General features: G+C 36.5%; 1 protein-coding gene and 1 non-coding gene across 14 annotated transcripts in view; one reads left to right on the top strand and one right to left on the bottom strand.

The window, feature by feature from the left end:
- The window catches only part of CADPS2 (calcium dependent secretion activator 2), a 532,431-nt gene that overhangs the window by 265,399 nt on the left and 251,362 nt on the right, over nucleotides 1-15,670 (top strand). For all 13 annotated transcript variants that reach the window (XM_044920121.1, XM_044920119.1, XM_044920123.1 and 10 more), the window contains exon 7: nucleotides 11,169-11,280. In XM_044920121.1, coding sequence (XP_044776056.1) covers nucleotides 11,169-11,280 — 112 coding nt within the window. The remainder of the gene's footprint in view (nucleotides 1-11,168; nucleotides 11,281-15,670) is intronic.
- Nucleotides 9,278-9,382, bottom strand: LOC123326485. The gene has a single exon (XR_006541123.1). It is a non-coding gene; the product is annotated as a U6 spliceosomal RNA (small nuclear RNA).

Raw genomic sequence — 15,670 nt, 5'->3', positions numbered from 1 at the left:
GATTTCATTCCTTTTGATGGCTGCATAATATTCCATTGTGTGTGTGTGTGTGTGTGTGTGTGTGTGTGTGTATACCACATCTTCTTTATCCATTCATCTGTCAATGGACATCTTGGCTCTTTCTATAGTTTGGCTACTGTGGACATTGCTGCTATAAACATCGGGGTGCACATACCCCTTCGGATCACTACATTTGTATCTTTGGGGTAAATACCCAGTAGTGCAATTGCTGGGTTGTAGGGTAGCTCTATTTTCAACTTTTTGAGGAACCTCCATACTGTTTTCCAGAGTGGCTGCATCAGCTTGCATTCCCACCAACAGTGTAGGAAGGTTCTCCTTTCTCCACATCCCGCCAACATCTGTCGTTTCCTGACTTGCTACTTTTAGCCATTCTGACTGGTGTGAGGTGGTATCTCACTGAGGTTTTGATTTGGATTTCCCTGATGCTGAGCGATGTTGAGCACTTTTTCATGTGTCTGTTGGCCATTTGGATGTCTTCTTTGGAAAAATGTCTGTTCATGTCTTCTGCCCATTTCTTGATTGGATCATTTGTTCTTTGGGTGTTGATATAGATTTTGGATACTAGCCCTTTATCTGCTATGTCATTTGCAAATATCTTCTCCCATTCTGTCAGTTGTCTTTTGGTTTTGTTGACTGTTTCTTTTGCTGTGCAAAACCTTTTTATCTTGATGAAGTCCCAATAGGTCATTTTTGCCCTTGTTTCCCTTGCCTTTGGTGATGTTTCTAGGAAGAAGCTGCTGCGGCTGAGGTTAAAGAGGTTGCTACCTGTGTTCTCCTTTAGGATTTTGATGGACTCCTGTCTCACTTTTAGGTCTTTCAACCATTTGGAGTCTACTTTTGTGTGTGGTGCAAGGAAATGGTCCAGTTTCATTCTTTTGCAAACAGACACAAAGATCAATGGAACAGAATAGACAGCCCAGAAATGGACCCTCAACTTTATGGTCAAAATCTTTGACAAAGCAGGAAAGAATGTCCAATGGAAAAAAGTCTCTTCAACAAATGGTGTTGGGAAAATTGGACAGCCACATGCAGAAGAATACTCAGTGTATTTTTAAAAGAAGTTTAAAATCTGTCCTACAGACTATTAAAATTGAAAGTGAAAGACTTTTTTTACAATAAAATTTTGAAATCCTAACAAACTTGGATTTTATATTACAATGAATAATTTTAAGATTTGGGCTTTTAGTAGAACAGGGTTCTTTGTGCTGCATTTTATTTACATAGATATATTTCTTATGAATCAACTTTTAAAATGACTTTGTATATTCTTTTATATTTAAGAATAGTTTAAACTCTTGGGCTGTCTTAGAATTCTGTCCTTGGTTGTCTTTTTTTTTTAAAGAGAGCACGTGAGAGCACACACGTGTGTGAGTTGGGGGTGGGGGCAGGGCAGAAAGCAAGAGGGAGGGTGAGAATCCCAAGCAGGCTCCATGCCCAGTGCAGAGCCAGACACAGGGCTTGATCTCACGACCCTGAGATCATGACCTGGACTGAAATCAAGAGTTGGACACTTAACGGACCTAGCCACCCAGGTGCCTTTGTGGTAGTTAAAATTGGAAACAACCTTAAGGTCCATCAGGAGAAGAGTGATCGAACAAATTCTGGCACAGCCATACAAGGTGGGGAGGGGAATGCTTTACTGTCTTAAAATTGTGTAAAGTCCATGTATTGATAAGATCAAGATGTAGTGTTCTGTAAAAGCACAAGTTGTAGAGCAATTTGAATATCCCATTTATTTAAAAATAAATTTTAAAAACTGTGCTTAGGTACACACATACACACATGGATAGAGATACATATATATGCCTGGATTTGTAAGATACAAATTCCTACCATCATGGAGTTTTTAATGGACACCCTTCATATGTACATTCATTCTTGTAGTTTCTATTATCACCTCTGTGAATAACTCTCAAATCTGTATCTTTATTTGCAGGCTTGTAGCTAAAGTGCAGACCTGAATTTCCAGCAACTTACTGGAATCAGACACTTGAGTTTTCAAATATGTCCCTTCACCTCTTGTAGTTTTGACCATGGTAAATGATGCCACCACCTGTCCACATTTCTGTAGAAATGTGTAGTTATCTTCATTGTTCTATCCTTTTTCTTTGGCTTAAGTCCATCAGTAATTGATAAACGGATACAGTTGGGCCCAGGGAAATGACATAGAAATGTTGAACTTTTTAAATATCAAAAGCTGCTCTTCCAAAAGTGTCTTCTGCTTTAAAAGAGCTTTCCATAAAACTGTCTTAATTGTTCATATTAATAAGAAATGCTGAATTTAAAAGAATTTGTTCAGTGCTTAATATTATTTTTAGAACACTTTCAATGTTGTGTTTAATTTTTACTTACATAACAGACTCTTAGTAATTCTTTTTAAACTTCTCAATCTTAAGTTATTCAATGAAGAGATATATTTATAATAGTGACATCTCGCATTTACATTGTATATTTTACAAGTCGAATGTACCTGTCTTACATACACATCTGTTTCAGAATAGTTTTAGTGCATTCCTAGCTGTTGTGAGCAGGACAATGACAGAAAGATGCCAACAGATATAGGCAAGGGATACAGCTTTTCTTATGCAATTAAAGGCTACTAAAGCTCCCCTGCATAGAGCTGCACATGATACTGTTCGACACTCCTGAGGATACATAGCATCAGGCCTTTGTGATCAGCTCACTGCATCCCATTCTCAAGCCTTGCTTTTCCTTCTTGGTCCCTCTTCCAGAGCTTGTGAAGAGTGTTCATCTACCTTGTCACCAAATATGAGTAATTAAAAGTAATTCAAAGCAATTCTGATGGTTTATCATGAATTACGTGAATCTAAATCAGTTTAGGGGACAAATCTCCTGTAGGACAGCAGAAAGAGACCTCAGACCTATATGAAATTGATTGCAGAAACCTTCGGAAGAGTTTGACCAAATATCTGATGTTTGAATATTTAAGTTAGCCTAAACTTTATTGAGGCAGATATCCTTAGATAAGTGTTACATCATTTTAATCTTAAAATGCCTGCTATGAAAATGATAATCTGTGTTGGATTGTTAATATTTTTCATGCTGCAGTTATTTTAAGAACTTTCTTTCCCTATAGTTAGATCTTTTTTTTTTTTTTAAGATTTATTTATTTGAGAGAGAAAGAGAGCACAAGCAGGGGGTGCACAGGGAGAGAGAGAGAGACAGAATACCAAGCAGACTTCCCGCTGAACACAGAGCTAGACAAGGGGCTCGGTCTCCCATCCTGAGATCACGACCTGAGCCAAAACCGAGTCGGACGCTTAACCGACTGGGCCACTCAGGCGCCCCTCTAGTTAGATCCTTATTTCATGTTTTCTCTTATAAAATAAATGATGTATTTGGAATTACAGATTATTGTTAATTATTTTAACAACTCAATTTTTGTAATAGAATTAATGGTAATTTGGTAAGGAAAACATCATTTAAAAGCAATCAATAGGGGCACCTGGGTGGCTCAGTGGTTGGGCATCTGCCTTCAGCTCCAGTCATGATCCCAGGGTCCCGGGATCGAGCCCCACTTCAGGCTCCTTGCTCAGCGGGAGGCCTGCTTCTCCCTCTCCCACTCCCCCTGCTTGTGTTCCCTCTCTTGCTCTGTCTCTTTCTGTCAAATAAATAAAGAAAATCTTTAAAAAAAAAATCACTAGACTGAAAATAAGGCAAAACTGTTATTTGTAAAAAGAGTTTATAACTTTTTTGTATACCAGCAATTTTCAGACAATATAAAGGACACAGATTCTTTAGAATTCCAAAATACAAAATACTATGAAATGACTTTAACACAGAATGTGTAGGAACTACATAGTAGAAAAAAGTTTAAGACTTTATAAAAAAATATTAGGATAGAATTTAATAAATGGAGAGCACTCCCTTTTTATTGAATAGAAATATAGTAAGTTGGAAATGTCTGTTTGCTTCTTGTTCTAACTGGTATCCTAATATCTCATAAAGCCACAAGAATTCAAACAGTATAGCACAGCTCAGGAGATCGATCTTTAGGACAAAGTTCAACATCAAACCCCAGTTTTTATAATAATACCATAAATATATTTGACTTCTAAACTAAATGAGATCAGGGTAGATGAAAAATTAAGGTAAAATGCCATTTAACATCACTATTAAATTTTAGACAACTTGAAGGTTTAAACAGTAGAAACATGTTGAAGAAATAAAGTTAATATTTATATAATCTGTGGTTAAGTAAAGACTCTTTAAGCAGGATGTCAAAATCAGGAACTATAAATAAAAGTGCTAGAACATGGCTATCTAATATTTTTAAACTATACATTTAAAAAAGCCATGAAAAGAGTTAAATAGAAAATAACCAGCTGTGACAATATTTGCCATATATGGTATCAGAAACAGCACATGTCTTTATCTTTAGAGGTTTTTTCAAATCAAAAGAAAGCCTACTAGAGAGAAAGCGTAATGTAATATATAAATGGGCAGCTATTTAATAAAAGAGCCAAGTCATAAAAGAAATTCAGATGACTAATAAAGAGAAAATGCTCAGTCTTAGAAGTAATTTTTAAAAGTACAGTTTAGAACCCTGTTCAATTCTGTATGATTGGATTCATTATATTTATGAGTTTATATGTCTGTCTTCCCTACCAGTCTGAGCTCATCCAGGACAGGATCTGTTGTCTTGATTTTTTATTACCATTTTTTTAATGCCTGCCCTTTCCCTATATGCCTGTCACATAGTTGGATAAAAGGATGGAGAGATAAGGAATGTAGTTTGAGCCTATTTGTAAGTTTTAGCTTCTGTCATCATGTATGCATTATAGGGTCACAATAACAATTTTGAATCAAGGGATTTGGATGATTTTTGATAACTGTTGCACTGTTAATGATTTTCAACATACTTTGAAACAAATACGCTAGTAATTTTTGAGAATCCTTTTAGGTCACGGTTTGAATCTAGTTCTATAAATACTCTTAGAAGCATGTCAGGAACGCAAGGCAAGGTTCAGAGGGATATATGTTACAGTATATATTCAAATTATTTGATGTCTATCATCTATTAGAATATAAGTTCCAAGAGAATAGAGACTTTGGTTGCTGACACTAGAGTATTGTCTGGCAAATTTGAAGTACTCAGTAAGTTTTTTGAAAGAAGAGGCCCAGATTGTTTTGTGTCCTTCCCCCACCACCACTTTACATCACACCTAGCCTTATATCACCTTCATAGCCATCATTTTAAGTAGCAGCAAAATATTCCATTGTATGCCACATAATTTACATGATCTTCCCTTCATATTAGATATTTCAGTTGCTTGCTTTTTCTTTTATGCAAAATGCTATAGTGAATATGTTCCTGCTTGTAGTCTTTCCAGTATTTATGATTATTTCGTTAGGGCAGATTCCTAGATATAGCCTCAATGGATGAATAGACATGTACATATATTTTGGCTCATGGTACAAATTTCCAGTATACTTAATTTAATAGCAAATACATAATTAATGTCAGTTATTTCAGTCGGTATGTGAACTACTCTGTTTTCATAGCCAGGAAGTCCTGCTGTCCTCATAAAGGTGCTTTGTAGATATTTTATCTTTTGAAGATTTACATTGGAAGTCTGAATCCTCATAAATAATACATTCATAGAAGTAGAAAAAGGCAATGTATTTTGAGTCAAAGCAAATTGACAGCAAGGGTAATGTATTCTTTTATCACATAATACAGAGAAAATAGTGGGAAGATAATAACTGGTATTAATTCCTGAAAGTGTTTAAACATGCCAATTAGGTAGAAAACAAGGAAATATCTTGGTGAATATTGAAAATATTCACCTATTACTTCTTTCCTCCTTCCTTGCCTTTTTGGGGGGTAGGGTGGGAGGGAGGACTTTTGTTTTTAATTCACTTATTGTAGAATTCATAAGTATTTTCTAACTGTATATGTCTTTCTTTTAGTTTTTATAAGAGAAATTATCAAGGGCGTGCATTTTGTATTCCGGAATGTCGGGGTTTATAAGGACTATTAAGTACCACTATATTTATATTTATGCACCCCTCTAAAATTGCACATTTTTGTCAAATATCATAAAAGCTTAGTCCTTTGGCTTTTACCGTTAGGATTTGCCGGTATCCTTGTGCCTTTGCTTCTCCCTGCCTGAAAGCATGTTTTTTATTTAATTATCTCTCCTTTCACAGGCGCTGGCCATTAGTATTCCTTGCCCTTGACTCAGGAAGTCCCAGACCTTGTTAAGTAGACAAATTCTTGTGGATTGCCTACTGGGCCCTGTGATAGTCCTGGAGCCTGCCTTTATTGGCATAAGTTTTCGGAACGGATATCCTGGATTGCTTTCCAAATTCTAAATTACTAATGTCTTCCTATTAACTTCATCTAGCTCTTTATTTTCTAATAAATTACTGGCTTTACTTGGAATATGTTGATTAGGTTCCTTGTGTGACTTCTCTAAGCATGTTTTGTACCATATTACCATTCCTAGCATAGTATTCTCTAATTTTACACAAGTCTAATGGTAGAAAAATAATCATGGCCTTCAGATGATAAAAGATAGATAGTGCATATTCAAAGGCCATGGTTACTATTAAATATTTTTATATCTCCAAGTAGAATACCAAAAGTTGACAAAAATATGAAAGGAAGTTGTCAAAATCTCTTATCTTGATGGCAGATAATACTTTTACCTTGCTATATAAAGGATATCAAAAGATCAGTAATGATAAAAGAGATTTAAATAGCACAGTTAACAAGCTTGACCTAATGGCCACATATACAACATGGTACCCACAATGGAGAATACTTTTTTTTTTTTTTAAAGATTTTATTTATTTATTTGAGAGAGAGAGAATGAGAGACAGAGAGCATGAGAGGGAGGAGGGTCAGAGGGAGAAGCAGACTCCCTGCCGAGCAGGGAGCCCGATGCGGGGCTCGATCCCGGGACTCCAGGATCATGACCTGAGCCGAAGGCAGTCACTTAACCAACTGAGCCACCCAGGCGCCCCGAGAATACTTTTTATTTCCACATACTCATGGAAGAGTTAAAGACCCACATAAACACATACACACACACACACATATAGGCCTACATATTTTGGAATATATAAAAGCTAGTTTCAGTTATTTCAGGAGATGAGTATCTTGCAAGTTTTATTATTTAACCCAATGTAATAAGCATAGGACTTACTTGGAAAAAGTAAAACTTCATTTATAAACTCTAGAAACACACCTGTAAACAGCTAAATAATAACAAAAATAATAATTTGTGGGACACTGTACTTAAAGTGGTTAAGGGAAATTTATAACCTGAAATGCTTACAATGCTAAGCTTGAATGCTTAGAACAAAAGAAAGGCTTAAAATTAATGAGCCATGCTTTCAAGTTAAAAATGTAAAACAACAGCAGAATTAATGCGGATAAATTATGGTGAAATAAAAAAGCAGAGTTTAATGAAATAGAAAACAAGCATGTAATAGAGGAGATCATCAAAGTCAAGCAATAGTACTTTGAAAAGAATAATAAGACAAACCTATGTCAAAGTTAAAAATGGAAAAAAATATTAGGAATGAAAAAAATATGTAACTATAGATGCAGAAGAGAAGAGGTATTTTACAACTTTGTGCAAAATCTTTTGAAAAACTTAGATGAAATAACTTTTTCTAGTAATATATCAAAATCGGTTCAAATAGAAAATTGGAGTAGTTTTATAACTATAACCAGTGAAGAAATAGAATCAGTAGCAAATATCTTCCCACAAAGAAACATTGGACCCAAACAGCTTAATGGGTAAACTCCAAGAACAGATAATTCTCTTTTTTTTTTTTTTTTTTGCAGAATCTTCCAGATAATAAAAATGTGGCACTGTTCAACTCATCAAAAAGGCTAGCATAACAAAAACAGGACAATGCAAGAATATAAATATACAAGAAAAAGAAAAGGAAATCTGCAGGCTTGTCTCAATCATGAATATTGATACAAAATGCCAAACTACAGCATTCTAAATCTGTTTTTTTTTTTTTTAAGGAAATAGGTTTATCTTTGAAAAGCAAGAAAATGCTGAACCACCACAATTACTAATCATCTCAGTAGGTACAGGAAAAATTTTAATAGAGCATTCATTTCTGGATTACAGATAGGTAGGATCTATGATCTATATCTGATAAATATGATATCTATGATCTATCTATGACCATCCATAAAATGTACCTGCATCTGTGATAGAAAATCCAGGACATAACTGATATACCATAATATATATCACATATCTGATATATGAGTATAAAACACATACTCTGATTTATTTGTGGGTATCTAATGAACTAGGAAGAGAATTTCCTTTACCCATGAAAGACCAACTATAAGATACCTGGAGCAATGATCACCTCTAGAAGTAAAATGCTAAAAATACTCCCTTTAAAAAGAAATTTAAGACAATTATTAATATAGAACCCAGAATCCTAGCTACTCTGGTGGTAGTGTGGGCTTGGGATGAGAGGAAGATGTGACCAGGGTAGGGCACAAAGAGGACTCTTCTGATATACTGGTATATTCTCCCTCTTAATCTGAGTGGTGGGAATGCTGATTTTTATTCTTTAAACTGTATCTCATTTTTGGACACTTAATATACGATTTACATAATAAAATGTTTTTAGTGAGTAGATGAGAGATGTCTAGTGAATAAAGATTTAGAGATCTAGGGGTGGAAAACTTTTCCTTCTAGTTTCTTTGGCTGGTCTAATAATTGACATAAGGCAGATTAACAGGAGAAAAACAAATTTAATTTGTATGTATATGAAATATGAGACTCAAAGAAGTGACCAAGAGGGAAGCTTTTATATTTCTTAGACAAACAATAAATTTTTGAAGAATTGACAGAGAAGTTTGAGCTCTGGGGATGGTAAGTTAGTAAAGAAGTAATGAGGTTTGTTTATACAGTCTCCTTGGCCTTAAATTCCCTGTTCCTGGTAATAAGGATATTTTCTAGTACGGGTGACCGGAGAAGGTATCTTTCATGTGGGAGATGTATTTCCTGCTTTCAGGGGCACAATGGAGGAGTCGGAGTATCCTTGTTGCACTTAAGTAACTTTGATTCAAGATAATGTGCCAAAATGGCATATACGGGAGTGGCCTGTCCTGAGCCCTCGAAGAATAGTTGTTGAAGATGTGTTATGAAGGATCTGAGGTAAAAGGCAGTTTTCTGGGAGTTCCCAGGATCATGAGTGAGCACAATTCTTTCATATGCATTGTTGTTTATTTGTCTTATTCTAACACAATTGGCAGCGCCTTTCCCTTCACGTATCATCCTTGTGCAGGGCCATGCTAATCTTGTCTGTATTGTTCCAATTTTAATATATGTGCTGCCAAAGCGAGCACGCATTTCCCTTCACGTAAAGTGGCAGGGAGATGGGGTTAAAAGATGAAACTCATCAAGTCCCCCAGTGATGGTTAACGTGGTCGTCAGTATATTTCTCTTTGGAGAACGGCACATTGCTATAGATGGGGAATTACAAACAATCGTATAAAATAGGACAAGTACTTTTGGGGGATTTTGACATTAGAGGAAAAAAATAACAAATTTTTATGAGGAGAATTAATTTAAAAGATGAACAAATTCTATATAAACCTGTTAGGCTGTGTCTACATGGCTACTACAAATCTTTGATTTCAATTGTAAAGAAAATGTCTCGAAGGATTAGTTTTCCACATTTAATCACATGACACCAAATAAAGACGAATATGTCCTGGGACTACTCCAGAATTGTCATCTGGATGGCCTTGACCACTCAAGGCTGAAGATCCCACACACAAAATTGAGAATGTTTCTCCCTTATTTTGGTTCTGAATCCCTTTTCATTTTTAGTCTTAGTTGAGCTCTACTTTATCTCAGGCCATCTTAATTCTATGAAATGGCAAAAATTCTTTGCTAACCCCTTTCTAGAAGTCTAAAATAAAAATTAAGCTGCTTTTCCATCGTAATTGAATCTGTCCTTTCCCTCTGGCATATGACTTTAATTTCAGAGAACAAATGGCGTCTGGATACAAGTTTCCGCGGTCACTGAAGTGGTCTCTGCTTTGCTGTACACATATTACGGTGTTATCACTGCTGTGGTTGCAGAGGAAGATGTCACAGTTATTCAATTTTTATTAGGCTTTCCTCCATTTTTTTTGTATTTCCCAAGCTTTCTGAATATGGTTTATAAAACAAAGTTCAGATAATGCCTTTAAAAGGGTAAATTTGTTTTTTTAAAACAATATAAGAAAATCTATATTTTTATATAGCGATTTACTTGTAGCAGGGATCCTTATTTTGTTTAATCTCACTTTTGTGTGTTTTTCTCAATGGCATTTTCTTCCTGCTTTGCTGCATCTCGTGTCTGTGATCTCAGAGTTATGAGAAATATTGATAAGATTTTTTAATACCAGGTGTGTGCCAGTTGAGTTTGTAAATATGCTAGGATGAATTGGTGTGTGGTAAAGCTGAGATGCCACTAATTAAAAGATAAGCCAAGAAAAACGTTATTTTGTTATGATGATTTGAAAAGCCAGATGTCGACAGACTTACTCCATTCCTAGGAGAGTGTGTTGGGAAATAAACTGCAAAACGTTCATATTTTTACAGTGCTTATTTCTTTCCTTTTGATAGGAGTTTTAAAAATCATATAAAGTAATAGACTTGAGATAATTACCTCCGCTTTTTAAAATATAAAATATCTGGTAAAGACTTTCCAAGAAGTGATAGGGTAAAGTCTTCAGCATGCAAAAAAAGTTTTCCATGAAACTGTCTTTTATATAAAGAAACTTTTAGCGATTTCTCTCTAGGCATCCATAATAATGGGGTTATAATTGGTATTTGAATAAATAATAGATTTCAGTGACTACATATATAATGCTTTACCTTAACCTAAATTCTCATTGCACACTGTCTTTTATACTCTAATGTGCTAATTTTTGGAACAGCTTTGGAATTATTATAAGCTGTAAAACTTATTGTTATTTTTCTTCTTGACTGTGCCATCTGTCAGAAACAAAAGCAAAGATAAAAATCTCATTGAGCCACAAAAGATTCTGTATTGGCTTAATGGGCCTTCTAAGGAGATACATCTGTCTGGAAAAAAATTAATGCTGCATTTTAAAGAAAATCTTTGTGACTTTATTGCAGATGGGGAACTCAAGGTGATTTCACCACCACCCATCCTCGGCCTGTGGTCAAAGTAAAACTCTTCACGGAAAGCACTGGGGTCCTGGCCCTTGAAGATAAAGAACTGGGAAGGGTGAGTTGTACTCAGTCCTGTGTGTTCAAGGTCACACATTTTTACTTCTTTCGATTCACAGTTAAAGTAGACCAGTACGTAGCGTGTGAACTTTCTGTTCATAAACTACGTAAAATAATTTATTTGTAATTTTCCACAGTCCCAGATTACAGCTCCAGTTTTTTAAACATAATTGTCAATGACTTAGAAAGTAGTGTGATGGGCTTTGGGTATGTAAAGGTTGCGTATATAAGATCATAGGGACCCGTTTTTCTTACACATGTACTGCTCAGTGGATCTGAATGGTACAGGCAAACTTGTCCTTCTTGGTGAGAAGTAATTCTCGTTTAAACATTTCTGTCCATGAGTTAAAAGCATCTTGATATTTGAAGTCAACTGTTTAGGTCCATTATGATTAGACTGATTAGAATATCTAAGGCTACTTCTCTCTTACCTCTCCTGCTTTCCCTGTGAGAAGCTCTTTTTCACACATCTTTTAACATTGAATTTTTTATCCTGTACTCACCTCATATCTGGAATATATTTATCCTCTAATGCTAGTGTCTCTCCACTATACTCAGCCTCTTTTGGCAGTTATTAAGCATTAAGATTCGGGTAGATTTGTGATCTTAACACCTCTCTGTGTGAAAGATTATCTGCAGTCTGATTTATAAAGTAGATGGGCTTCAGTGAGTAGGCTATAAAGTTATCTTCTGTAACATGGATCTCTCTTACCCAGACCTGAAGACTGAATTGATAGGTATTTTCCAGAGATTAAAGCCTTCCAAAATCTTCCTTGAAAATTTCTGGTGATGATTGACAGCTTGTGTGGTGCTAGATTTTGAAGGATACTGGGATCACTGGGTATATTGGAATTTTTTTTCTCCAAAGTTGTGATTTCTATTCATTTCAAATCCTTCTCTTCTGTCCCCTTTAGAGTTTTTTCCATTTCTAGGGATTTTGTGAATCTGTACCCACACTCCAGAAATTGAGAGTCAGCAGTCACATTCCCAATTTCGTCCTCTGTTTCCTTATTAAATGTATTCATTAAGACTTACGAGCTAAGCCATACCATTCATTCATGTGCTTACGTATTTGTACACTGATTCATTCAAAAGTGTGGAGGTAGCATAATCTCACAGAAGAGCCCTGGAGATTACATTTGGTCTTACGGATTGATGAATCAGTACTTTTCATTTAAACTAGTATTACGTTAATTTTACCCTATTTGCTTTATAACTATTTCGTACTAATAGCAGCCATTTTAAGTCTAAAGCTATAATGTAATTCTTTAGATATTTTTAATTCATTTCTCCACTGGCCATATATATATTTGAGCAGGTTTTATTTTTTTTAATATTTATTTATTTGACAGAGAGAGACACAGCGAGGGAACACAAGCAGGGGGAGTGGGAGAGGGAGAAGCAGGCTCCCCACGGAGCAGGGAGCCCAATGTGGGGCTTGATCCTAGGACCCTGGGATCATGACCTGAGCTGAAGGCAGACGCTTAACGACTGAGCCACCCAGGCGCCCTATATTTTTAAGATTATTTATTTATTTGACAGAGAGAGAGACACAGCGAGAGAGGGAACACAAGCAGGGGGAGTGGGAGAGGGGAGAAGCAGGCTTCCTGTGGAACAGGCCCGATGCGGGGCTCGATCCCAGGACGCTGGGATCGTGACCCGAGCAGGAGGCAGACGCATAACGACTGAGCCACCCAGGCGCCCCTAAGCAGGTTTTAAATTGGGTATGTAAGTGGTATGTTCTCCTGTGAGTTGTAGGTCTGAGAAAGGCCTCATACGCCTTTGCTCCCTTCATATAAGACCACTTTTCTTTCTGTACAAGAGTTTCTGAACCCCGGCACTATTGATATTTTGAGCAGGAAAATGCTTTGTTGTTAGGAGCTTTTCTGTATGCTTTAGTTAGCAGCATCCGTAGCCTCTGTCAGATGCCAGTAGTTCACCCAGTCTAAATCAAGATGATAAAAATGTCTCCAGACATTGCTGAATGGAGCTGTGCAACATCATCCTACTTAGAGATCCGTTGAACTATACTGATGATCTGAGTAGGTTCCGTGATTGTAATGATGATTTATGTGTTAATGACTTCCAGTTTTTTATTTTTCTTTCCTGGAGCTTCGAATTGCATATCCAGCCTGCATACTTGGTATTTCTAGTTGCATTTAACGGTTATCTCAAACTAAATATTTCTAAAATAGAACTTAATGATTAGCACCCCCATAAAGTCTTTCAGAGAGGCAGTTTTCAAGCCAGTGACCTTGATACATAATACTGCTATCTATTTGCAAGTTCTGTCAGCTTTCCCTAAATTTATTCCGAATATATCCACATCTTAGTATCTCCTCTGCCCTAATTCAGGACACTGTCCTTACTTGCTGGTGATAGTTTGCTTTACTACTTTGCCATTTACCATCTTGTCCCCTCTGATCTAGCTTTCACACTTCAGCCAGTATGATCTATTTAAAATTCAAAACAAATCACATCATTCCACCCTTAAAATCTTCCAGTGTCTTCTCTTTTATTTGGAATAAAAATCAGACTCCTCATCATAGTGTAGCATGCCCAAGAATGGTTCTCAGGGTGGGACCCTGGATCAGCAACATCAGCAGCATCTGGAAAATCATTAGAAATGCAGATTCTCAGCCTGGCTGGACCAGAAACTCTGAAGGTGGTGTGCTGCGGTCTGTTTAACGAGGCCTCCTGACAATTTCCACACACACCAACACTGAAGTACCCTGCTATAAATGAACTGACCTCTTCCTCTAATTTCATCTCCTGTTACAGCCACCTTGCTTACTATCATCCTTCCTTCGTACTCAGCTTTCTTTCTGTTCCTCAAACATACCTGACTCATTTCTGCTTTAAGCTTTGGATCTTTAGATGGGTTATAGTCTGAGCCCGTGGATGTATACACTGGTGTGCAGAAGACGCTGGTGATCCTCTCTGGGTCACGGAGCTACTAGTAATGTTTGCTATGTATTTATCTACTTTTACACTGAGAAGCAGGAATAGGTTGTTTTTTGTTTTTGTTTTTTTTAATTTGAAGGAAAAGGGCTTACATGATCTGAAATTTACAGTCTAAACTTTTATAAATAGATACCTGGAGATCTTAGTGTTTTTGTTTTTGTTTTTTTTTTTTAAGATTTTATTTATTTGACAGAGACATAGCGAGAGAGGGAACACAAGCAGGGGGAGTGGGAGAGGGAGAAGCAGGCCTCCCAAGCAGGGAGCCCGATGTGGGGCTCGATCCCAGGACCCCGGGATCATGACCCGAGCCGAAGGCAGACGCTTAACGACTGAGCCACCCAGGCGCCCCTGGAGATCTTAGTTTTAAAGTGAAGTTTTCTAATTAAAATTTTGCATAGCAGTTGAATTCAAAGATGAGCAACACAGTCTGTAAAATAGATTTATACCACAAGGAGATACCACCGCTGTACAGCTGGTAAAATGGCTAAGGTACAAGAAAGCTGACAATAACAAATGTTGACAAAGATGCAGAACAACAGAAACTTAATCTCTGCTGGTAGAAATGCAAAACTATACAGCCACTTTGGGAATACAATTTGCCAGGTTTTTTTTTTTTTTTAAGTGAAACACAGACATGCCGTATCACCCAGCAGTTTCCCTCTTAAGTATTTACACAAGGGTTTATTAGTAAATATATGGGAATTTTTATAACAGCTTTATTCATAATCACTAAAAACTGGAGGAGTAAGAGGTCCTTCAGTAGAGGAATGGATAAACTGTGGTACATCCATAATAAACTTAACTCATGCAACAACATAGATGAAACTTAAATGCAAGGAAAGAAATCAGACCGCTCACCCCATTTAATCCTCTTTAAGAATGGTAGTAACATTTCATGGTGAGACAGACAAGTGAGAATCCGATTAAGACCACTCAGCAAGTGCAAGAGTCAGTATTTGAACTTGGGTGGTCTGACCCCAAAACCTATGTTCTAAATCATTAAATAGTACACCTGATAAGATGAAGAAATTTGGCAGTATTTAACAAATTATGGTATGAGTGTGGGCCAATTTAATTTCATGGCTTAATGCAAGAATGAGATATTATTTAAGCTAATGTCATTTTATGCATAGTTCTTTAATACATTTTATATCATTTTATGCCATGGGTTTGCTTCTTATTACAGTACTCTCTGGCTGCGCTTTTATATGTGACAGTGATTCTCAACCCTGTGTGTACATAAGAACCTCCTTAGGGAGTGCATCACGTGAGCCCACGCTTTTCTTTTGGTTGGTTTGGGGTGAGTCCAGACAGTATTTTAAGCACTTCTCAGGAGATAGTATGTGCATATAAGGTTGAGAAGCACTGGTGCAAAAAGTATCACTGGGCAACCAGGGTTGAGAACTAGTAAGTCCTAGGGATAA

Source organism: Neomonachus schauinslandi, chromosome 12 (assembly GCF_002201575.2).
Source record: "Neomonachus schauinslandi chromosome 12, ASM220157v2, whole genome shotgun sequence".
NCBI lineage: Eukaryota > Metazoa > Chordata > Mammalia > Carnivora > Phocidae > Neomonachus > Neomonachus schauinslandi.
Note: the sequence above shows the minus strand (reverse complement) of the source record. Positions and strands in the feature narration are given on the sequence as shown.